Source organism: Chiroxiphia lanceolata, chromosome 3 (genome assembly GCF_009829145.1).
Source record: "Chiroxiphia lanceolata isolate bChiLan1 chromosome 3, bChiLan1.pri, whole genome shotgun sequence".
In the NCBI taxonomy this organism is placed as follows: Eukaryota; Metazoa; Chordata; class Aves; order Passeriformes; family Pipridae; genus Chiroxiphia; species Chiroxiphia lanceolata.
Window position 1 is genome coordinate 6,397,039 of NC_045639.1, and position 25,453 is coordinate 6,422,491.

The 25,453-nt window shown below is 41.8% G+C and overlaps 1 protein-coding gene and 3 long non-coding RNA genes across 6 annotated transcripts in view; 3 read left to right on the plus strand and 1 right to left on the minus strand.

The window, feature by feature from the left end:
- The first annotated feature begins 381 nt into the window (after positions 1-381).
- Positions 382-4,220, plus strand: LOC116783899. The gene is made up of 3 exons (XR_004355886.1): positions 382-517; positions 781-1,075; positions 4,111-4,220. It is a non-coding gene; the product is annotated as an uncharacterized LOC116783899 (long non-coding RNA).
- A 1,522-nt stretch (positions 4,221-5,742) lies between these two features.
- On the plus strand, positions 5,743-9,148 carry LOC116784960. Its single transcript, XR_004356319.1, has 3 exons — positions 5,743-6,035; positions 7,995-8,091; positions 8,535-9,148. It is a non-coding gene; the product is annotated as an uncharacterized LOC116784960 (long non-coding RNA).
- A 2,156-nt stretch (positions 9,149-11,304) lies between these two features.
- Positions 11,305-17,386, minus strand: LOC116784959. Its single transcript, XR_004356318.1, has 2 exons — positions 16,213-17,386; positions 11,305-15,426 (listed from the first exon to the last, which is right to left on the minus strand). It is a non-coding gene; the product is annotated as an uncharacterized LOC116784959 (long non-coding RNA).
- Positions 17,387-17,855: 469 nt separating this feature from the next.
- MACROD2 (mono-ADP ribosylhydrolase 2) overlaps positions 17,856-25,453 on the plus strand; it is an 848,490-nt gene continuing 840,892 nt past the window's right edge. The window contains exons 1-2 of one of the 3 annotated variants that reach the window (XM_032684589.1): positions 17,856-18,067; positions 21,783-21,899. In XM_032684589.1, coding sequence (XP_032540480.1) covers positions 18,022-18,067; positions 21,783-21,899 — 163 coding nt within the window. In that variant the 5' untranslated portion in view covers positions 17,856-18,021. The remainder of the gene's footprint in view (positions 18,068-21,782; positions 21,900-25,453) is intronic. The other 2 variants (XM_032684588.1, XM_032684590.1) reach the window with 2 other exon arrangements.

The following is a 25,453-nucleotide window of genomic DNA, read 5'->3' on the forward strand; positions in this document are numbered from 1 at the left end:
CTTATAGATGTTATATTGTTATATATAATATCTTATAGATAGTATATATCTTATCTTTATAGAGCTATTTAACTTGTAATAGTCAGACATTGATGTGATACAAATTAATAGCATTTATCATTTGGGTAATCACATTCATATAACTGCATAAAGTGACATTATCTTATTGCAACAATACTGTAAAATGATACATCTCATTATCACAATTAGTGTGAGGTTTATGCTGTGTTTGACATTTGACACTGTCCAGTGTTCACCAGATCGTGTATATTGGAAGATATCAGTAAGTGCTGTCAAGGGTGGTCTGGATTTCTTCCTGGTTTATTTTGGGTTTGGTTTTTTTTTTTTTTCTTCTTTACTTTTTGATCTTCCACCTTTTTTGTTTCCTGTTTTCTGTAATTATTTGTTTCTTCCTGCATTGCTGAGGGAGGACACTTCACCTTGGGAGCAGGTTTCTGCCTGTCCTTAAGAGGAGACTCAAAGGAAGAGGGAATATTTCTGAAAGGTTTCACGTGGGGTAAGTACACAGGATACTTTCTGGCCTGCATCTGCTGAGTAGCTCAGAGACTTCTTGATCTAGTTTATAGTGCCTGAGTATTTGATAACCCTCTGATTTTATTTTCTGTGAAGCTGTTCAGTGTCCCCTAGTGCTCCTGTAAGTTTGTGGTACTCACCATACTTTTTAGCAAGTAGTTCCTTAAATCTCCTTCCTCTCTGCTACATGAAAACTTCCATTTGTTTCCAGCATAGCTCCTAATAACTTAATTTGATCCCCCACAGGTTTTGTTTTGGAAGAAGCAATGAATACTTGGTCTCTTTCCAACTTCTCTACACCACTCATGATTTTGCACATCTTTTTAGTCATCTCTTTTTCAGACTAGAAAAAAATATGTATTGGGCAAGTTTAAGAAAAAACCAAAAACAAAGCAATTTTTAAGACTTTGAGAAAACACTGCTGCTTATGAAAGTTACCATCCATTCTGCAGAATGAAAGGCAGTATTCTGCTTTCCTCCAGGATCAATAGATGACTGAGATGTCTGATTTTGTTTGTTATGCCTTATTATCACTTGCAAGGTGAGTATGATGGGGTTTGCAGGCTGTTCTGCAGGCAAACAGAATCACCCAAATAAATTACAGCACCTATCGTAGGTAACAGACATTTTGTTCCCTATTTAATCACTTTAATAACAGTGAAACAGCTGTAGTAGTAAACAGTGAACAGAAAATAACAGTGAACAGAACCAGATTTTTCAATATTATTATCAATCACAATGGAAGTAACAAAATTCCATCTGCGATCACACATCAGCTGGAAATAATCAGAAGAATTCCAATGGCAATGCACTACTTGCAAAAATCCAGCCATTAATTTAGATAAGGGATTTTTATTTCTTATGGGTACTTCAGGATAGATTAGATCACACCAAGGGAAAAATACCATGATTCTGGCTTTTGTCTTTTGTAGTAGAAGCAATTGGCTTTCTTTGCCAGGTGGATGAGGCTGGGTGGGATCTGCGGAGGTTTCCCAGAGCAGGTTGCCCAGGACCCCATCCCATCAGGTTTGGAATACTTCCAAGGATGGAGCCTCCACAACCTCTCTGGGCAACCTGTTCTAGTGATCACCTTCACATAAATAGGTGTTTTCTTACATTTAGCTGGAGTTTCCTGTGTTTTAATATGGCTCTTGTCCTGCCTGGATACCCCTGAGAAGAGAGTGGCAGTTTTCTTTGCTGAAGGTCAGCCTGAAGTGAAGGCATCGAGTACTTTGCTCCTTTCTGTGTCCTCTGTCATCAGGTCCCCATCCCACTCAGGAGCAGCCCCACATTTTCCCCGGACTTCCTTTTGCTGCTGATTTACTTGTAGAAACCCATCTTTTTGCACCTCACATCTTCCAATAATTGGACTCCCGATGGGTCTCAGTTTAAATGTAACAGATGAGTTCAGATTTAGCTAATTGCAAATTAGTTTGGCTCTAGCAGAGATTTCAAGGCCGAGTTTTACGGATGTTACTTGTTACTTGAAGAACCAGGAGTTTAAGAAAAGTAAAATTCCATTCCCAAAACAACACAATTGTTGCTTTGGACCTCAGTTTTCCAAAATGTTGGAAATCTTATTTTCAAACTAATTCTTGCCAGCAAAGAAAATCAAACTCTGCTGGCCTTGGTATATCTTTACACTGCATTTAGGAATGGAATGGCCCATATGAAAATGGAAGTAACTTGTTATATTGTTCCAAATGTCTGCCTTTTGGTTTTGCCCTTTTCTGTCCTTAAAAGAATGTTTTCCTGAGGAAACAAAATGTCTTTGTTACTGGGCTTAGCTTCTTAGAATTAGCTAGTGGTTAATATACACTTTGGTAATTATAGATATTTAATTTATTTCTGAGCAGGTGGTAAAAAATATTTTGTCTAGATGGTTCAGTCCTCTAAAAGCACTAGTTTAGAAAATTTCTTTGCCTCACAAATCCCTCTGACACCTTCTACAGCACTGAAAAATCACTATTGACCATAATATAGATCTAAAGTCCGTGTATTTCACAGTTAAAATACACCAAACATTTAAGAGTTTAAGAAATCTTTCTGGTTTTCCTCTGTGACTTTTTCTTCATTTGGATGTACTCACTTCCCCCCACTGAGTCACTGCCTTTGGATCATCAAACAATCTATAATCTGTGTTTTACAGAAAGGTTTTCAAAAAATAATAATCTACTCCCAAACGCAAATGAAGCGAACAATGATGAATTGGGCTCACAGTCAATTAAAAGTTTAAGCAAATGCTCAAACATTTTACCATATGGAAGCACTTCAGAGCAAGAATTCAAAATTAACCCTGTATGGGATTTACATGCTGAACTGGGAAGGCAGGTCATATGAGCACCTAGTGTAACACTTATATTTACTGACTGATCCATTGTTCTCTTTTATGGCAATATTAAGGAAGATGAGAGTAGGGAATGCAGTCAATGCAGTCCCCCACCCTTGATCTGCAGGCAGAGATATTCCCACCCGTACACAGGACTTACTTGCACCTTGTAGTCTTTTGATAAAGTGCATGAAAAATCTTCTATACCAGATGTGTGAAATGAGAGGCAGAAATGACCTTTTACCACGATTTCCATGGTGACAATCCTCATTTTGATGTCATTAAACTGTTCACTAATATTATACAAGGGACATCTGGAGTGGACATGATGTAACAAGTAAAAGCAGAAGGGACACTTTGTTGAAGATTGTGCTTTAAATTTTTGAGACACATCTGCTTTAGAAAGGCTTTGCAGTGCCATTGTCTCACAGGGCGAACAGCATGTGGGCAAAGCAGGTACTTACAGCCTGGGCTCTTAACTTGCTGTGAGGAGATGTCTTCCATTCTTAATCTTTGAAATTCATTCAGTGTGTCCTAGATATGAGAAGAAAAGAAAGAATGCACCATTTCTTTCAAAACTGTTATTATTTTGGAAGTATACACACATCTGTGTATTTGTAGATATCCTACATCATTCACATTAGCAATGACTGAAATTCTCTTCTTTTATCCTTAATACATAGGGCTCAAACAGTCTTGTTATGCTGCTGTGAGCTACTGAGCTGTATTTGCCACATTTGTTAAGACTGACATCCCATAAATAAAAGATCTAAGAATTCAGCTTATCTGCTTTTGAGAGGCACGAATATGTTCACATATTGTATGAGCTAAAGGAATCTGGGCTCCTTTGGTGGAAGAAAAGCGGGTTATAATTGGTAGCTGCAAACTGTGTGATCATTAAGAAAATGTACACTATGTGTGTGTTGACTTTCAATAAACAGGAGCAATGGCCTATTCTCTGTTTAGCAGAAGACACTTCAATAAGTATTTTAGATATATATATATTTTTAAACATTCTGTTTTATTAGTACTAGGAATTTAATAACAGATATCAGAACTCCAGTGTTACCAATGAAATGTCATATTTAATGATATTTTATATTTGTTGGCTTTTGCAGAAAACAAAAACTAAAAGGAGAAATGGTTGTTTAGTAAACAAATTACATATTCCATTTGTAACTATTAATAATTTTGCACCTGTGCTCCTCTTTTTTATTTTATTTTTGCTTAAATTGTTCTCATGGAAGGTGCCTGCTCTTCTTCCAGACTGATGCATTTGCTTACATGTGCACCCTGATGATTTCATCCAAGTCAGCATTGTTTCTAGAATTAACAAACCTGGAACCAAAGCACGTCTCAATAGGTAAGCAAATCTGATAGTCTATTTCTAAGTGTAATATCTGACAGAATAACTGGGATCTGCTCTATTGTCATTGACTTAACTAGTCCTTACAAGCATGACAGGTATAGTGGGAAAGCTGTTTTCCTTAGGGATGATTGTTCTGTCCAATACTAACATTGCTCACATTTTGGTGACATCATTCATTATATATTTGGAGCAGTCTTACATTCTTGATTAAAGTACATAAAAGTTCACTGAAATTCTCAAAAAATTATTGTTTCATTCAGCCCTAGTGCCATGGGCATCACAATCACTTAAATATTTTTTTTTCTGAGTGTTTACTTGATTGTATTTCACATTAGCCTGACCTAATTTACCCACATCTCAAAGGCCATGCCAGGTTTCATTCCCTGTAAGTCAGTATAGCCTCTTGGAGAGCCTGGGGATATATCCAGATCCAGTGGAAATAGCTACAGCCTTGTTTTATTACTGCTGGAATTTGGCCTATAGGAAAAAACCTTTTATCTTGCTGAAGCTGTTTCTTAAACCAAGAAACCTAAATTCTGGATTTCCCTATATTTCTTCTAAAACAAACAAGCAAACAAACAAACTCCAATGAAACACATACACAATGTCCACCCCCCTCCACCCAGCAAAATACTGTCCATGACTACATCCATAAATCTTGTGCCTCTCACTGTTACTTCCCGTTTGGAGCTGTCCTTGATGTACTTTTTTTCCCAAAGAAAAGTCTTATAATCATCTTTTTTTTATAAAGGGAGAATCTGGAAAGTCTTAGAAGAAATAAAATTGCAGCATCCCCATTATAATTTCTTCAGAATTTGGATTCTGGTGTTTAGCTAGTTCCCATTTTAGTTTTCTCTTTCAGGGTGTAACTTTCAGCTGGAACTTGACATCCCTTCTGAAATGGCATTTGTGACTGCAGTGTTCGACCATCATGAAAGGCACTTTGGTCTGCAGCAGCTGCCCTTTGGGACTGAAAACCTTTTCAGGCTTCTCTAATCCTGCTCAGATGCAGGAACATACCAGGAGAATCCAACAAGACTCTGACATCAGACCAGTTTTGACAGTTTTATACAGTTTACTTACATTAGGAATTTAAAAAAAGGTCAAATGCAAATGTTTTAAACCTGTAGCTCTCCCTGCTGAATCACTGCAGTGCTTCATTTGGATAGCAGGATGTGAACCTGCGTGGAGAGGGTGATGGCCAATTAAGGATGGAAAGAAAGGCAGAGGCAGGTCTTGTATGAGGCTGGATAATACTCATGAAAAAGTCTGCTGGCAGAGTTATATCAGCAAATGAACATTTTGGCAAGAATTGGTTCATCAGGCAAAGTCAGCTGTGCTAACAAAGGTAGTTTGATACCAGCCTTGTTGTATCTATGCTGGAAGGACAGTGGAGGATTAATTAAAAGGAAAAAAAAAATAAAATTCACTAGTGTTTCTAAGTTAGAACTATTTTTGCAGTGAATTTAAATTTAGATTGGTTTTTTGCTAAATTACTACTACTAGGATTTCTGTTTTCTGGTTTCTCATTTCCTCCTTCTATTCATGATTTGCATTCTGCTGACCCCTTTAATCCATGTTTTAAATGATTTCTATCAAACTATCTCACCTTGGTATTATAATATTAATATGCTTTGTTTTTTTTCAACTTGGCAGTCTTGTTCAAAAATGCACATCATTTGTATTCAGGTAGGACTTTATTTGCATGAAGAAGTTCAAGCACAGCAGCTCCTCTATTTTCCCTGGAACGTTTTTCACATTTGAAACATGTAACTATTCCAGATCAGCTTTTCCATAGCTCATGTAAGTCTATTAAAATCATATTTGCTCTAGGCAATAAACCAGCCTAAAGCTGAAATACTGACTGTGACCCTTTGGAAGGATGTAAAGAATTTATCAGCAAAAGTGTTGTGTCCCTTTGGCAATGTCACAATTAATTATCCTCGTTCCACTGTAGATCTGACATGTATATTGCCATCAAATGGCCAGGGTGAGCTAAAATGCATCTTGTTCTTCCATATTTCATACAGAAATTATGTTAAAGTTAAGCAGTTAAGTTCTATTGTTATTACAGAAAGGGGAAAACTGTGCAAACTTACTGCAGAGCTCTGCTAAGGCACATATGGTCATATATTTTTCTTCCAATGTTAATCTGGTGTTTTAACTTCTCATAAACACTGTGAGTGTACCTTCTGATGCTGTCTTGAGCTCTGTGTTTAACCAGAAAAACAGAAGTAGAACCTACAGGTAAATTACAGCTGATCTGGTGATTGTTTAAGGTGTATTTTTCCTGCTAATACATGGCTTAGTGCAGGGGGCCTGACAGGGAGTTGTGCTGTCAGCTCCACTTGAATTAACCTCATTACTCCTGGATTCTTCCCCGAGGCAGTTTCTACCCCATTTTGTAGAACTAGAGCAACATGAAGAGACTGAACTTTTGCAGACTTGAGTCTATGACATGAACTACTAATTTATGTCTCTTTTTTTTTTTTGTCTGAGTAGCTGAATTTCCTTGTACAAGGAACTCTCTAAATTGTCCAATTAGCTTGTCAGAAGGAGCATTTTATTATTAAGGACTGAGAAGGTGTATTCTAGATGGGGGTTTTGTGGTTTTATATCTGTTATGATTAAATAATATTCTTTGGTAACAATCTCACATTACCTAATTCTTAGAGTGATGTTAAATGTGGGAGATTATCAGCAAATAAGACGAGTGTCAAAACTAGAAATCATCATAAAACTCTTTTGCTGCCTTTACGGAGGCAGTCTATAATGATAACATTTTTAAAAACTGGAATACGTATTTTGTACACTGAAAGCTGTTGCTATTGCACAAACCACAGAAGTCCTTCGTGATGAACACAGCATTTCTTACTGTGCTATTTACCCATCCAGAAAAGTTAACAGTTTTCAAATGCAACTGAAGCAAGGCCCAAAGAACTAAGTCAACTATTTCATAAATGCTCACTGGTTTCAGATGGATTGTAAATTGATAAACCTTTTTATTGCTCCACATGCAAAGCATCAGCACAAAAAAAAGTTCATCTAAAATACACACAAGTCTCCAGCAGAAAAAGATTAGCAATAAAAAGCTTGTGGAGAGCAGCCTATGATATTGCTGCTCATAGATAAGGACTTTCTTTGATATAGCTTATTTCCAATAAAAACATTGGAATGCAACTGGATTTGGGCATAAAGTGAGATAACATTTCAAAAATTTACTGCTAAAATAATTGCATTTGGAAGCAAATATTTGATAAGCACTTCTTACATTCATCACAGCTGTAGCTTAGCACTTGAAATGGAACTCATTTAATAAGTGCCATCTTCACAAATCACAATGCTGAGGTATTGATTTGGATACTAAAAATGAGCAGATCCAGAATTAATGACCACTTTGCAAAATGTACTTGTACTCAAATATTGTGGGGCAACTCTGGCTGTATGTGGTGAATTTCCATTTCCACCTCACTCCTAGTTTAGGAACCTGGACTGATTCATCAATCTTGGAAGTACTTTGCAGTTTCCTGCCTTATCAGCAGGAAGGTACAAGGCAGTATATGCTGTTATATATAACAACAGCCTCTTGCTATTTAATTTTTCCAGTAATAATGACATATTTTACCACAGTAATGATATTATATTTTAAGTTTATTGAAAATTGCAATTTTTAGCCATCACTTGAGAGAACACTTACTGTAAGAAACAGATTTTAGGACTCAGGACTTAAAAATTAGCTCTCATTTGCTCTACTCATTTCAGGTCCTCTGTGGTCAAGTGTATTCCACTGCCTGGTTCTGTAGTGATGATCAGCTGCCAGGGAGATTACAAGAGACATTTGTGGCTCAGAAAATTACCAGTAAGTCCATCTGTAGCAGGATGTTTGGTTGGGGGAGGGAGAACAATTTCTGTGAGGTGGTGGCTGTTCATCAGATTAATTTCTGAGGCCTGGGGACAAATGCCAGGCAATGTATCCCAGTGATAGTCCTGCTCCCCCTGAGCACAGGACACAGGGGCTGGACTTCACTGCTCTGTGAGGTGCAGACCTGACATCTCCTGCAGCCTTCTGGTGACAAGTCTCTTGGGAACTCATGGCCTTGACATCTGTGGTGGCCAGGGTTGGGCAGCCAAATTGCAAAGGCAGGCAGCTGGAGTGCAGGGGCTTCTTTCTTCAGCACCTTCCCCATGGAAGCTGCTCTCCAAACTTGTTTGAATTGTCTCTCACTACTCTACTCATTTATAAAAGCTGTGGGTGTCTCAGAGACCGTCATCTGATCTTATTCCTGTCTGCTGTGTGCCCAGGTGTCACCTCAGTGTCCAGTTGGAATGGTGACTCTCTGAGTCTCAACGAGAACCACGTGTCCCTGCAGGGAGCCCCTGGGAGAAACCAGAACTGCTCATCACCGCTGCACCCGGTGGACAATCTATCCAGGTTCTCCTCTCCTGCTGGGCTCCACAGCATCCCTTTGGGCTGCTCCAGACCCCACCACAGCCTGCCAGAGCCTCTGGAAAGCTGCTTCCCGGGTAGGCACTCGGTGATCTGGCTCTAAAAGTTCCCTTAACGGTGAATGTGTGGGAATGCTGCCTGTCCATGCTACCTTTAAATAACTGGGTGCATGCAGTTTGGGTGTTTAGTAAAAAATATTGGTACTTCTGGCAATTTTTCAAATTTATTAGGAGAAGTAATGGCTCCATTTATAATGGCAATGCAACACAGTATGTGACTGTATTGGAGGGACTAAACCTTCATCCTGATAAATTATACAATTATGCTTTGAAATGCATTTACTTGTTTTGAAACATTATTTCTCTATGGTTTTCAAAAAAAATATTTTCTGCTTCTGAAAATAAACAAGTTACTGGTAACAGGGTTCATTTTTTATAAAATTGTTTTGTTTCTATTCAAACAGAATGTATTTGGGAGACAAATGTTCTTAATTTGCTAACTAATGATGTCATTCTTTTCTTTTTTTTTTTTTTAGAGATAATTCTAACACCTTAATAACCCTGTAGGATACTTATTAAAATATAAGAGATTAAATTGTAATGAGCTACACTACAGCCCACTTCTTGAAAGAGCTCCCAGGAAGGGATTGCTATAGGGAAAAAGAACAAATTCATTTTCCAACCTATAACAAAAGGCAGCATAGAGTACATAGCACAGAGCTGTAACATCTGCATGAATAACCATAAATTAAGTGGTGTTTTAGCCAGCCAGTTATCCCTCAGACCCCTATGCATGAGCAGGCAGAAAGTCTTCATTTTCCATGGAATGGGTGATTTGGAGACTTTGCTATATATCAGCTTTAACTGTACTACTTCTTGTACATGGATTTGGATTCACTGTCTTAAAGGACATTTTGTATCCACAATAAATAATTCACTCTCAGTCAAATTAAGAAGAATTTTGGAGGGAGTTCAATGTGAGCAGAATAGAGCTCCTAATACAATTATTGGCCACCTTGAGAGGGGGAATAAAAACAAACCTGGTTCCTACAGGTCAAGAATTACTTGTGGATTATGGATGACTAATAAAAAGATTTACACAAAGATTTACTCTTTGTGATTTGGGCACATTAAGAAAAGCTATTAACATACTAGCAACTAAAAACACTGTAATGGGGTAAAGCATTAAAGCTAATGGTGATGAGTACTGTAAAAAAATGAAAGTCAGAATTAAAACATCTTGTAAGAATTGCGATGTAAAACTCCTGCTTTTTTTGTGCATCATATACTATGTCATTGCTACAGTAACACACCATTTACAAAGCAATTAATTCCAATTGATGGAGAGGATATTTTAATTGCCAGGATAAAGGCTGAGTATTATTATATATAAAACCATAAAATTATTTTTAATTTTATCTCCTATAGAACCTGAACTCTCAAATTTTGAACTAATTTTTGCCAAGTGATACAACATAATTAAACTGAAAACAATACACACAGTGTTATGATACCCAGGTGTTCAAAGGTAAAGCAGTTCTTTCTGTCCTAGTACTGTTCTCTCCTCACACCAAACAATTTAGAACAACTTAGTTGAGAGGAAAGTAGTAAGGTGGATACAGCATGTATTGCATTAAGATGAAAGAAAAAGATAAGGAAAATGTAGATATATTTGTGCAGTGCTGGAAGCATTACAAGAAAAGGAGCAGGAGCATGTGTTGTATTTACAGGGGATAAAAATACAGAGTGCTACTAATGGAAAGAAGAGCAATAAACAACATGAAATGTTAGGTGAGGCAAATAAAATGCAAGAGAATACAAAAGAGTGAAGTAAAATCACCCGGAAAATCACCTGAAAAATAACCATGCCATTGCTTCAGCAAAGTTAAGAGACACCCTCTACCCCAGACTTTTTTTGGGTTGGACTCCAAACAAGTATAAAGATACAGTTCTTTGCCTAAAAGCCGTGGAATCCCAACATGAGATCCAAGGCAACAGGCAGAGGGGGAATGTAGTGCAAGGAAGGTACAGAGTGCGGGGATACTCTTGTTCAGCTTTAGGAATTGTGGTACATCGGTGCATTGAACTGAAATTCCTTGGACTGTTTCTTTAAAGCTTAATTCTAGATGAAAGTGTAAGAAGGGTGGTGACAAACTTCAGCAAATCCAGTAGAGGCTGGGACAGGTTCCCTAGTGAGGCTGTGGATCAGCTATCCCTGGAGGTGTTCAGCACCTGCTTTGGACTAGGGATCTCCTGTGGGCCCTCGAGCCACGGTGAGTCCAGGATTCCTTCATAAAGCCAAACCAAACAAAATAACTGAATAAAGGAGAGAGATGGAAAAGCAGGCTTGGAAAATTAATTCAGTTATTTCTTGTCATGTATAAACTAAACATATGTTTTGTAGTGGTATAATTCCACTGATTTTGGTGATGCATGATACCTGTTCAAACAAAAATAGTAAGATGTATAATGTATACATTCAAAATAGCCTCGCTTTTCATCAATAACTGTTTTGTACCAGCTTTCACTGTATGTGATTCTAAAAATTCAACTTGTCTTTCCAATTCTTACACCATTTATCTACTCTCTCTACTCAGTCTTTCAACTCTCAAGCATATCTCTTGGCTTTTTTTTTTTCCTGTCTGACTACAAAGTTGTTGTGAAGACAAAACAGAGTAACGACAGTGGATGTCCCCTCTGGTGAGATCTAGATTTCCTCAGTGCAGAATGTCTGACCTTCTTTCATTCTTGACACTTGAAAGCTTTCTTTATTAATGTCATTCCAGCCTAATTTTATACAGTCAGCATGTTAGATGTCTTGTAAAAGTATTCCCATCTTTTATTGTTTTTAGCAACCAATTAATTCCCAGCCTGACTAGTCCCAGTTGCTCAGCACTGTACTGGGGATTTGGCACAGCATGTTGGAATAAATCTCTCGCCTTCTGCCCCTTGTAGTCTCAAAATACAAATCCAAGCATAGATGTAGATGTGCGCAGGGATGAGGGAAGAACCAAAACAAGAAAATGCATCTGTTTGCCTCTTTTTATGGTCAGCCTGCCTGAACCTTTCCAATGCCAGGTTTTTGTTTCCCTGGAAAGAAAAGAAGCAATCATTTAAGAAATTTTATAATTAGGAAATATTTTTACTACTACTGCATTTTTGCTACTACACTATGCTTTGCTCTGCTTGATGTGATCACATTTAATTATCTTCTGTCCTTGCAAAGCCACTTGATGATGTGACTCTGCTGCTGCTGAGAAGGTTGTGCAGAGCCCACTGAGGTCAAGTTCCCAGCGGTCACTGAGTATGTCACTGTTACTTTCATGTACTTCAAGCTTGAGCACATGGTTAAGTCCTGCTTTTTTCTTTTTTTTTTTTTTTTTTAACTCTGTTCCTCTGTATTGAGGTCACTTTGACTGTTTCATTCTGTTTGTGCTCTCAATCTCTAATTTTTGCCGAGGACACTGTAAGCTGAGCAGGAATTCCACATTTTCAAGTGGCGTACTGAGAAGTAATTTCCCACTTGAAAGTTTTCCTCTCTATCAAGTGCTTTGTGGAATACATCTTGGTTCATTCTCATACAGAATGACTGAGACTAAAAGGGATGGATTCTGTTTCCAGCAGCCACTGGCAGAGGCCTGAAAGGGTTTGTCACACCTATAAACACCTGAGGTGTGGCAAACTCCCTGGCACCTGGGACCAGGGAGCCAGTGTGGCATTCCACTCCCTTCTCCATTGAGTCGTCTCCAAGGTGGGACACTTCTCTTTTCTCCCTCTTTTCTTCTCTGAGCCAGGAATAGTTCCAGGAGCAGAAGACAGTTTCAGTCTGGATCAACTGCTGGTTTTTTTAGCTTCTATTTTTATATCTTCCATATGATGCTGATCCCAGAGAAGAGCCTAAGTTGAACATTCCTATCTTTTTTTCTGTGTCTTCTGCCGCACATAAAAATTCAGGTCTGTGGGTTCTTCTGGAAACTCTGAAAAGCTCTTTCTCCTTTGCCTTTGCAAACATTTTGACCACAGTAACCACTGCAGTAATTAAAACAAGCATCAGTCTCACACCAGGTACATAATAACATCCAATACTTCTGAACTGTAATTAAGTTTTGGGAAAATGCTCCACTCATTTACATCACCAGACTGAACTGTATTAGGATACCACTATGCTGGAACAGTGTTTTCCAAAATAGTTGACTTAAAATAGGTCTGACTTCAAAGGATCTACAGATTTCTCTTCTAAAAGTTTACGATGCTCTAACAAATCGAAATAAGACAAGTCTATATCAAAATATTAGAAAATAAGTCTCAATTATCATGAGTCAATAATATGTATACATCAGATAATTTGAATAATTGTATTCTGTGTTTAATATATTATTTATTTACTATAAAAAAATGATTGTATCTAGATACAAGTATAACCTTAGTGGTTAAACTGAAGCACTGTGCATCTGATAACTCCTGAAATAGTAGAATCATAGAATCATATTAACAAACACAGCAGTGGTACAGAAACATTAATTCTTCCCTTTGTTTGAATAGTTTATCACATTACTTGATGGACCGAAAGGTATTTCCCTGACAAAATGGATTAAAATCATAAAGCTGTAAGTAACAGGAGTATATTGCCTTTCATCCTCCTCTCCACTCACCCAGTTGGACAAAGGGGGCTTGCAGTGACTTGTTTCCTCTTTAGTGTGTTTGCCTGAGGCAACAAACCCAAGAAATTGCAGGTAACAGTTTATCAAATGCTTGTAGTCAGTTGACTCCCTCTCCCCCCGTCACTCGGCATCATTTTATTAGCAGAGCCTTGACCCAGGTGTGCCAGGAGCTTGGAAGTTCAGAAGGTGGGATGCAGCTGTCACATGAAAGATGGATGATGTGCATTTTGTGTTTTCAATGTGCATTAGAGTATCCAAGAGCGAGCCTGCTAATAAAAGGTGACATCTCACCAACGATACCGTGGAAGCCTTGGGAGAAGAACTGGGAGCAGTTTCAGCATGTGATAGGAATGGACAGGAGGAGAGACTCCATGGTTCCTGTACAGGGGCTGTAGGTTTGCTTTTGAATTTCCTGCAGTGGAAACGTGCATGGCACAGGGCTTATCAAAATCAACAGGACTGTCCATAGCACACAGTTTGCTACAGGGGCAAGGTTTGAGAGAATAATGACAGTTTAAATGCATTTTTATAAATAAAAATAATTTTTAAACACGTTTTAAATTATTGGTGTAATAATAAATTTAGTTTAATGGTTACAGAAATTATACATTTAAAAACATACCATCACATGCACGAGGAAAGAAGTTTCTCTTAACATGTAAAACTGTCCATAATGTTGGTTTGGTTTTTTTTTAGTGAGATAGAAATTGAGGAAATAATCTAAATATAGATTTGCATTTAAAATTAAAATGCAATTAAAGTTTGCATTTAAATTATCAATAAAATTTATATTTATAATATGAAAATTCAAAATATTTAAATGCTTTTAAGACATCTTAATTTCATCTTTACCCCTTTCACTGTATTCAAGGAATAACTGAATAAACAGTGTAAATAACAACTAAAGTACTATTTTACATTGTAAATAATGAGAAGAGCTGTCATTTTCATATAAATATTATTCTTGTTAAATATCAAGGCTTTTCTCACAAAATTGCTCTATTTTGCTGTTTATCATCCACAAATGCTGGCCCTGACCCTGCACCGTGTTGTGGTTGTGAAGGTGGCACCAGTTTGCCACCTCCAAGTGCCTTTTCCTATTTGGCACAGATTTTTTCCAATGTTTTTAAGACAATTAAGACCTGGAACCACTGACTTCCATTCCCATCCTCTCCGTTTCTCCAGCAATTGACATTTTGATCCTTTCCTTAAGATCTGTGTCTCAGACTGGCTCTCTCCTCCCTCTCTCCTGGTGTCCACGTATCCCACACCACAGCTGATCCCCATGGAGCTGCTGCTCACCCCGTGGCCGCCACGTGCCTCCTCCAGGGCCTTGGATCTGCTCAGCTTTGCTCTGCTGTGGGCAGGATCTGTAGTGCCACTGCCTTTATTTTGGTCAGGATGGTTGATAGCTGTGGAAATGCTCCACGTAGCTGCCTTAATGCTGGTTTGGTTGGATGATCCAGCAGTTTGGATCAAGCCTCCAGCTCTCCTATGGTACATTTATTCACTTCTATAGCGTAGTATTTGCTCTCATATTAATTTACATTTCCTATTATATCTCTAATGGGAACTCTTGAACCAGTCATTACTTTATCCATATGTTAAATGTTCATTTTACAACTATTAGTATTCTGCCAGGGTATGTATCTCTTAAATGCTAATTTTGGACATTTCCCAGTTCTCCTGTCTTCCTCTGTACAATGTCCCCAGTGTGCTCAGTAGTCCTTGGATGGGCTAAATAAACCCAGCTCATTAGACAAACACAAACTTCCTGCTGGTCCCATTTTCATGCTCATTGTTTCAACAGAACATTTTTAAGCCCTTCTGAGCATTGCTTTAGCCTGCCACATGTACAGCTTTCTCAGAAAATAATCTCCTAGTTTTTGCAGCCTCATTGCTCTTCATCCAAGTACTGAAATGATGCTTTTTAGGTAAATCTTCCCACCACACGTGATGCTGATGATCATTTTTTCTGGCTTCAGGCCTCCAGAATCAAGTGTAAGAAGTGAAGGACAGGTCGCCCTCATATCAGTCAGTACCATGATTTCTTACTGCTTCAGTGGGATCAATTGTATCCCCAGCATCTGAGGTAAAAAAATATAAAATGCATCAATAATTTTCTTGCTGGAAGTTGTAACATTTGAACATTTCTGTGTTTATGTCGAATAAAGTTTTATTCCTGCCTTTTATGTTGTCTTCCATTCTGATGCTGGTGTAAACATCAGGCTTCGTAATTTTTTTTCCCCTTTATATATGTACATACTTTCTTTAGATACTTTCCAAAATTATGGCTCTTGTAGCTGCTTTTACAAATGAACCTGCAGAATATGTGCAGATGGCCTCCACAGGAAGAGTTAAGTTCTTTCTCTCTCCCCTTCTAGTCCAATAAACATTGATTTATAGAATGTGGAACAGATCCCACAGGACACTAGAATATTCAGTAGCTTGGTAAATATGCAATGATCTAGGATATGCATTCAAATATTTGTTCCACACCATGGAAGCAAGCATGATTTAAACTATGTATTTTTGGTTTTTGACCTGTTGGCTCTTCTCTCATTTTTATTATCAAGATGAGAAAACTGTGCTTGGGCTACCAAAGCACATCACTTGGACAAAGTGAAGAAATCGGGTAAAGATGGAAGATAATAACATCCCCTTGGGGATGATCTAATACTAGTGTTTAAATATGCTTTGTAAAGAGGACTCTTAGTCTTATTTGTTAAAAGATTAACTGAGTCGTTCCTTGCATCAATGAGTGGGATAAGACTAATGATTTACAGTAAGGAATTATGGTAATAGCAGAGATGCTAATGTCTTTGTTTAGCAGAAAGTATGAGAAGTCAAAATGTTGCTATACTGTGCCTCACCTTTCTTTGATACAGGTGAAGCAAAAGAGAGTATCACCAGAGAAAAGTTAGTTCTTGAGCAGGTGCTGCCCACCAGACACTGTCTTTATGATTTAGCTGAAATTCCATTTTCCATGTGAACAGAGGTGCCCTCTCTGTGATTGACTTCAACCAGATATCTCTCTCCCATCGTGAACTGTTCTGTCTCAGTGAAGGTCTGTTGGATCCTGAGCCCCATGAGGCACTGAGGGCTGTGAGGTGTCCTTTGTCACCACAACCCCTCATCACTCCTGCTCCAAGTTAAATACTTGCTGTGCTCTAGGGCCGAATCCATTCACCTGCACAGGGAAGGGCCTTTCCCTCCACAGGGATGCAACTGAAGCCAAGAGGATCACTGCAGCTGCAGGGAAACTTTTATATTTATTTATTTAGTCCATGGAAGTTTGTGTGAAGGAATAAATGACTCGGTCAGGAGAAGGGCAGGTGGCGCAGGGGCTGAGGTGCCTTCCCTGACCTTCGGTCCCAGGGTGGACCTTGGCCTTTGCTGCAGCAGGGGTTGGTGGGAGGGGTAGAGATCCCAGAGATCCCAGTGACTCACAGAATTAATGAGGTTGGAAGACATCTGAAATCATCAAGTCCAACCTATGACCGAACACCACCTTGACAATTAGACTGTAGTTCTGAGTGCCAAGTCGTCTTTCCTTAAACACTTTCAGGGACTGTGAGTCCACCACCTCCCTGGGCAGCCCATTCCAATGTCTAATCACCCTTTCTGTGAAGAAATTCTTCCCGATGTCCAACCTCAACCTTCCGTGGCACAGCTTGAGACTGTGCCCTCTCGTCCTGTCGCTGGTTGCCTGGGACGAGACCGACCCCCACCTGGCTACATCCTCCAGTCAAGGAGTCGTAGAGAGCAATAGGGTCACCCCTGAGGGGGATTAAACACCCCCAGCTCCCTCAGCCGCTCCTCATCGGACTGTTCTCCGGCCCCTTCACCAGCTCCGCTGCCCTTCTCAGGACACACAGTTGTGTCTCTGGATACACCCGCGGAGCCGCCCGCTCCCGGTAACCTCAGCCCGGCGACTCCAGAACCTGCGTTTGAACCGGCCGGGGCTGCTGTTCCCCGCGTCCCGGAGGCTCCAGGGCCGCAGGGGCGCGGGGGGATCCTCGGGACTGCGCTGGCGGGCGGGCGGGTCGGGCCGTGCGGGGCAGGTCCCGCCAGGTCCCGGGTCCCTGCAGGTGCCGCCGCCGTCGCTCGGCAACAGCCCCGCGGTGCCGGGCACGGCCGGAGCCGCCGCAACCCGGAAGCAGAGGGGCGGAGGGGGCGGGCGAGGGGCGGTGGCGGGGCGGGACGGGGCTATCCGCCCGCTCCCTCCATCCCTCCCTCCCACCCCGCGGGGACAGGGAGGTTCGCGCGGAGCTGTCGCACCAAGCACCCACCGCGCTGTGTCCCCCCTCTCCACCACCACCACAGCACCCCCTTTCTCCCTCGTCCAAATCCTCCGGACCCGGCGCCGCCGCGCTCAGGCTCCTCCTGGCCGGTGCGGGAGGAGGAGGCGGCGGCGGCTGCTGAGCGGCGTGTGCCGGAGCCAACGGGCGGCGGGGAGCGGGGCGGGCGCTGCGGGGGTGTCGGGGTAGAGCGAGGCGTGACCCGGCTGACGGGCACCGTGCGGCGGGCGCGGAGCCGGAGTCGGACCCGGCGGGAGCGGCGGCACCAGCGGCGGCGCGGGGCGTCGGTATCGCTCGGCTCTGGCTCTGGCGCGGCGTCTCCTCCACCCCCTCGTGAGCCTGGGGAACCTGCAGCTCAAAGCCGCCGCCAGCCACACCACCATGTACTCCGGCAACAAGCGGAAAAAGCTCTGGCGGGAGGAGAAAGGTATTATCGCCCTTCCCGGTGCCGGGCCCGCTTCTCCCGCCTTTAACCCCACGCTGAGCCGGGAAGGAGGGGCGGTCCCGGCGCCCTCGGAACCGCCGCCTCGCCGCGGGGTGTCCGGCAGCGCTTCCCGCGGCTGAGGGCACGGGGTGGGGAAGCCTGGGGGGGTGGTCAGTGCTCTCCGCCCTTGTCCTGGGGTCTCCTGGCTGAAACACCCCAAAAGTGCACGCCCCGCCGGCCTCACGGCAGCCCGGGTGTGCGGGAATTGGGGGTTTTCCCCCCCAGCTCCGTGGGACCCGTGAGGAGCGGAGCCCCGGGGCTGAGGGGAGCGAGGGCGGGCGGGCGGTAAACAGCCCCTCTCCTGAGGGCTTCCCGCCCCCGAGTCACCTTGTGGGAGCGTTCCAGGCCGGAAAGTTGGGCACATGCCCTCAAAACGTGCCTTTCCTCCTTTCAACGCGTTCGTTTTCCGAGGCAAAATGTGGTTTATTTGAATTGCTGGTGTACTGTGCTTCAGTTCAGCTTCTAGTGTCCGTCAACCGGGGTGAAGTGTTCGGGGTATGAGGCTGTCAAAGCACACCCCACCCCCCCACACCCCCCCGATTCCAACTATTTACTCCTTTTATATTTTTTAAGGACCCCCACCCGTGTATTCTGTTTAAAAATCCCCAAAGTCAAACTCCAGAGCATGGAAACTGTGGGCCAAGTGTTTGATGCAGACCTCGCTGTTTTGGTACTTTATATCAATCCTGTGGAGAGCAATGTAGAAATTAAGAAAAAAAAATCACCCAGTGGAAGTGTGATATTTATATCTGCTAGGAGGAAAGCTTCTTGCCTGATGTGTTTACAAATAGTGTAGTAATACACGAGGAGAGGATGAAAAAAATACCAGAGGTTCATATTTTACGTTCTTTCTTTTCTTCCGTCACCCCTGTGACTCTGTGTGTGTTTCGAGCTAAGAAGGCAGAAGACCAGTGCAATGGATAGGATTCATGCTTCCTGTCTGTGGCGGAAATCGAGTGTACATTCGTAAGGAAAAATTGTTAAAACACAAATGAACTGATCTCTCTGCAGGTTAATTGCTCCTGTCAAACTCTTCTCGGATGAAGTGACTTCTGTTCCACGCTTTTTTCTCAAAACTGTCTTGCAGTCCATGTTTCTGTAGTAAAAAGTAAGGCAACAAATTTCTACCAGACAAAAGTTTCAGTTTTCAACAAAGATACAGGTAAATCTTCTGAGGCATTGTTTATGTGGGGTCAGCTATAACTGACTTTCCTTTAATGCTGCGTGGTGTTACCTTCAAAAAACACTGGTTTTGTGCCAGGGGACAGATGGGGAGAGGTTTCTGACAGGCTCTGGTGAGTGTTCCCATTACTCCCACTTGTCTCTTCCAGCTCTGCTGCTGTCTGTATGAGTTCACAGCCTGACAAGTAAACGTGGACCCTTGGTGAGGAGGGCTGAGTGGAGAGGCTGGAGGGTAAGCTGGAAACCGGAGCTGCTGACATGCTTTCCTTGGTTCAGTCAGCTGTGAGGATGCTGGTCTCCATCAGGTGATGTTTAGGGATGCAAACCAGAGCTCCCCACTGCTGGTGAGGTTTTTCCCTCCAGGAAGCATGTCTGAGTGCTGGCTGGCCAGAACTCACCGTGTCTTTGCCTAGTGTGAATGAACAGTGTTTGCCAGTCTTCTGCTCCAGTAGTTGCTTTCCAGCATGATGCTGATGGTGCTGGGCCTGGGTATTTGAGTGAGGAGGGCAGAAAGAAGTTTGCTGTTCACTGCTGGCATTGCTCTTCAGCTTGTAGCCCTGTGGGACTTGCCAAGTACCTTCTTTACTAGAGAGGAAAATTAGAGAAGCCCAACTTCTTTCCTTCCTACCCAGACTGTACTTTGGAAATGAAGTCTTTGGTTAGGACTGCCTTCACCTCTCACAGGTACTCCTGAACCCCTGCGAAGCTGTCTGTGCTTGCTGGTTCTGCTCTTCCCATGAAGCTCTGAGTGCAGTTGCTCTCAGCCTTTTGTATTCCAAAGCACCTCTTGAAAAGAAAAAAGCACCAATTGCTAAATATTGAGTTCAAACCCACTGACAATACACTTGCTTGTCTTAATTACTTTCTTGGTAATTAAGGGTTGGTCCACATCCTCCCAGGGGAGGTCTTGCTTGAGGACAGCTGGAAGGGAGCAGGAGCAGGACTGGAGTTGATTTCAGAGCCTTAGACACAGGACTGGGCTGCCTGCAAACTTTCCAAGTTTCTGCTGCAGGCAGAAAACTGCACTTGCAGCGAAGGCTGTCGGGAGCATCTTCCGGGAGGTTTGTGTATAATTAAGTCTCAGTTTAAGTTCTCGCTGCTGGCTCATGGGAGCAAAGTTCTATAAAACCTTTTTGTAGAGAGGAACTCTACAAAGTTTTGAAGGCGTGGGACTGGCTCTATCACCTCTTCAGCAAAAGGCCCCCAGAACTGCTCTGCTTGTCGGTCCCTCAAACCTGACACACAGAGGCACTTGCTCTCTTGGGTCTGCCTTCCTGTAGCACTTCAATGTTCACATCAAATCCTTGGAGTTTTTTATGCTTGAAGCTCAGGTAACGGATTTAAGTGCATATCTGTTGTGCATGATGGTGACCCTGGTCATATCAGTTCTACTGTGGCAGATGTAAATATCCAATTAAGGCATACCCAGCCTGCATAACAGAGAGAAATGTTTTTGTCAACTGAATAAATTGGTAGGGCTGTAAAAACAGCAAAGTGAACTTATTTTGTTAAAGGAGCCTGTGCTCCAAAATTGCCTTTGGTTATTAGACTGTGCTGATTGCAGCCTCCATAATTAGGAAACTTTATTTAAAAAAAGAAAACCACCACAACGAAAAACTCCACAGTGCAAGTGATTTTCTTTCTTATTTTTTTTAGTGTTTCATCTGAGAAGCAGTTTCCATGTCCAACTCTTTTGCTGCCTCTTCTACTTGAGAAGAAAATGTTCTTTTCAAGTCCATCTAGCCCTTTATGACAAAGGCAAACAACATGGGTTTAGCCTTCCCCTCCACTCCTAAAACCTGAGTCTTCAAAGAGGATTTATTAGTGATTAAAGTGTCAAAAAAACTGTTAGTGTGGTTGTAGTAGTAATAGTGCCACTTGTAAAAACAGATCAGAAGCTTCAGTAGCATATGGGTGTTATGGTGTGCTCTACTGTTTTTTGGGGTTTTTTTCCCCCTTTCCTTTTGGGAGAGGAAAAGCTCTGCAACTTGTGCTGAGCTAATACTGATCATTGATGTGGGGAGGGAGATGAAGATGTGAGACGTGGCTGCAAAAATCAGCTCAAGTGCTGGGTCATGGGGGTGTTTGCAGTGTTTGGTCACTGGGGTGTTTTTTTTTTTTCCTTGCTGTACAACGTCCATTTATAGAAGGGTCTGAAGAAGAGTGAAGCTGACAGTAGCCATTGTAGTTGTACACTCTTTGAAGCTTTACCTTTTACTAAATGTCTGAAAAAAGAGATAGTGACTTTCTCAGGAGGAAACAAAAACAACCATGTTTGTGTTTTAGTGTGGTAACAAGTGTGTCCTATTAATATTCAAACGAAAGTCTCTGCAGAGACTAAACATGCCTTTCTTACCACCTAGAAGGTAAGGGAATGTTTGCTCCCGTGGCATTTCAGTGCACTGGTCTGGTCACTGCTTGGCTCATGTGGAAGTTTGCACAACTTTTTTCATGTCTCTTCCCCCCACCCAAACAGAGCGTCTGCTGAAGATGACCTTGGAAGAAAGACGCAAGGAGTACTCGGGGGACTACGTTGCATTGAAAACTATTCCAACGTGGATGGAAGACTTAAAAAGCAAGAGTGAAAGTGATGGTAAGTAAAATGGGGGAGTCTTGAAATACAGACCACTGTGTTTGCTCAGTCTGAAGTTACTTTTAGGAAGGCCAAGACTTAGAACCCATGTTAGGAGCAATGACAGCCTAAAATGAGAGCAGGGGGAAAGAAAAAACAACAAAATTTCTTAAAGGCTCACTGGTGTCCCTTAACTCTGCAGATATCCTCAGGTGGAGTCAATAAACCTTAAGCGTGTAAAAATAGCTGTTCTCTGCAGGATGTTACTTTGCAGATACTCCAGCAGTCAGCTGTTCCTGAGGAGCTTTGTCTTTGCAACTTAGTGAGCATAATGATCTGGGGAATCTGGGCAAAACAGTGTTGTAGGTGACTGAAAAGCAGAGAAGTGCACAAGTGGTGTTGTTTTCTAAAAGTCCAGAAATGGGAGGAGATTGGGTTTGAAGCCTGTCTTACTTTTGGTCCTGCCTGCTTTCTTAGGCTGAGGAACATCAGCCTGGCCTGAATTAACTCCCACTCTCTTAGTGTGTGTAGCCTTATCGTGGTTGTGATCACTAGGAGAGTTGTCTAAATACTTGCAGTGATGACTGACCAGAAATGAGAATCTTATTCCCTTAGAGAGTTCTGTCCTCTGTAAGTTATTCTGAAACAGTTGTTTGTCTACTTCCCTTTCATCCACACAAGGACGTGGAAGGATAGGGATGACTTCTGAGCTGGTTACCTCCTCCTCTTTTCTTCCTGTGCCTTGTTATCGTATTTGGCTGAAGCCTGTGGTTTTTTTGGAGGAGCATTTAACTAGGAGACCTAAAGTGTTTCCTGCTTCTGCAGGTACAGGACTGGTTTTCAGACCTTTTTGTTACCACTGAGAGCAAAGACTGGCCTGTGAACAGGTGTGTAGAGTTGTCTTGTGGCTGCAGGTGAATGTGGTCTTTAGGGTAAATAATCCAGGTGACATGAGGCCTGGAGCTAATCAGCTGTTTTTAATAAAATGAGAAGGCTGTAGCACTTATTTTAGCACAATCTGGAGGAGCTGACAGATCTGCAGATGTCCTTGTCATAAACAGCTAAAGCTCTTGTCTGCTCCTAAAAGCACCTGGAATGACTTTTGCAGTGAAAATATGTCAGAGGTTGCTGAGCTCTTCAGCGCTGCCGAGTAGCTGAGTTCCAGCAGTACCTATAGACCTCTTTCTCCCTTTTATATCTTACAGCATCAGGAAGCCTGTCCATCTAGAAATCAAAGGCTGCATAAAAAAATAAAAACTATTACCTGATTTCCTCTGAGTTCATTTCAGAGACCTGTGGTATGTGGGAATATGCAGCATGTCATGGGGTTTAACTGGGAGACTCTTTATCCCTACTAGCCCAAACTATGTTTTCATTGCAGCTACTCTCACATTCCCTATAAAGTGCTGAAATTCTCAGATCTTGTATTACTTGGGCTGCTGAAGGTGACAAGGTGTGGATTTACGTTGTGATTGGTGTTAGACTTCACAGAAGCAAAATGTCACTGTCTAATATGTGGCTATTGAATCATGGCAGTGGTGAATTTATTTTCTTGTAGCTGCTCTTGCTCTCTGTTAATACTCAGTGCACTGCAAAAAAAATGCTGGAAGGCAAAAGTTGTGCTGAAACACTTCTCTGCTACTGGAAGCTTTTGTTATACAGTACATTCAGGAGGAAATAGCCGTAGTCACTTGTTGTCTTTGATGTATTTGTTGTAAATAAGCCATGTGGAATAGTGAACTTCTGGAAGGCTGGGCTGCTGAAATGCTTCCACATTCCAACCGATCAATACAATAAGAAGAAATACGTGTATTAATGTGACTCTTACTGCATGTGTTTCAACATTCCCTTAAATGTTGACCCCACTTGAAGGTACTGAGAGTTTGCAAGAACTATTTTTTTTGAGCTGAAATACAGAAAAACTAGAATTTCAATCTTGCTGATGGGGACTTCCGCTCTCTGTACTGGGACATACAGAGGGCAACAGGTACAGCCTGAGTGAGGCTCTGGAGAGGCCCCAGGTGTGATGCAATTGGTGATGACTTGACAGTGCCATGCCCAACTTCTCATATTTTCTTTTATTGAAATGTGGTTGCTTGTACTGACAAACTGAAGAAGAGGAAAAAAATAAAATCCTCTGTATTACTTGTCAGGCCAAAACAGCAACTGGTGGAAAATGTGGAAAAAATTCTTTACCATTTACTTCCAAACAGTGAAAAAATGACAGATTGATTAGTAAAGCATGGAGTGGCTGCTCAGGAAGAGTGATGAGGAGAAATCAAGAAAGCAACCAAGAACAAATCAAGTGAAGCAGGAGCAATCAATCAGCTGCTGTAGTAAGAAGCTGCAAGAGAAAGGCAGGGCATCTGGGCTGGCAATAGTCCCTGTAGATACTCAGTACTCAGCTGGAGATTAAGACTGTTCAGTACTGCACAGATTTGTGTACTGGCTGTTAGGAACAGCATAAAACCTTCATGGTGCCCATTTTTAAATGTGAATGTCTTGCTGGGGGGTGTTGGGAGATGGTAGGCACATGTTTTTGTCGTGTGGAAGTTTAACAGAAGATTATTGTAAAGTCTGTGTGTGGAACTGCTCAAACTGAAATGACTTAAAAGGTTCATGTTGGGTGGGAACCAACCTCACTGCTCTTTGTTGACACGTTTGGAGAACATACCGTAGTTTGTGGAAGAAGGGTTTTTCCTCACCCCTCCTGCTTCACCCTTTGATGGGAAGTTGTGTTCAGAACTAAATTTTGAAGAAAACTAGTAAAACTTGGAGTAAGTTTGTGTTTTGGCAAGGCTAGAGGTCTTTGTAACTGAGTAAAAGAGGGATGCGTAACTCTGTAAAGCTTTCTGAGGAGCAGAGTTGGGGAGTTCTGAATGGCAGCTGACAAGGGCTTTGTCTCTTATAGCAGCTAAGGTGTTTGAAAGCATTTGGGAGTTGAAAGCAGCAGTGTCTGTGTTAAAATGCTCTTCTGTGACTAAAACAAAACCCCACATTGTTTTGCAGGTCTCCTCATATGGACAGAAGTAGCTGTAAGAAATTAAGTTGGTGTGTGTTTTGGCATGGAATTCAGTCCATGTTTGTGTTAATTCTTCGTTATGGGAGGAGAGTGGTGCAATGTGGAATGCAGAGACTAAACCTGGTGCCCACTGCTCTGGGCTGAGGGAAGCAGGCTGGTGTGGGTATTTCCAGAAGGACTGTACTGTCAGGATCCCTGGATTTTTGGTGTGCCAGGAGACACAAGTGGATCTTGGAGATCAACTGTTGTAAGACAGCAGTGGAAGGAAAAGGGAGACTTAGTGAAAAGTGTCCCTCTTTAATGCCACAGGGGATGGTAGGAAGACAAAAGTTTTGTTCTTTATGTTCTGTAAACATAAGCTTTCTTTGATTTAACTGCATTTATTAAAGAAATAAGGACTTACCCTCTTTGCAAACAAAGAATGAGCTTGTAGAGGGCTGGATAGTATGAATATACTGAAATCCATCATTCTTCCCACTTCTAATCCTTCAGATGCACCAAATGCAGGCATCTCATCTGTTTTCTTACGTACTTTGAAGCAGAGTCCCTTCCT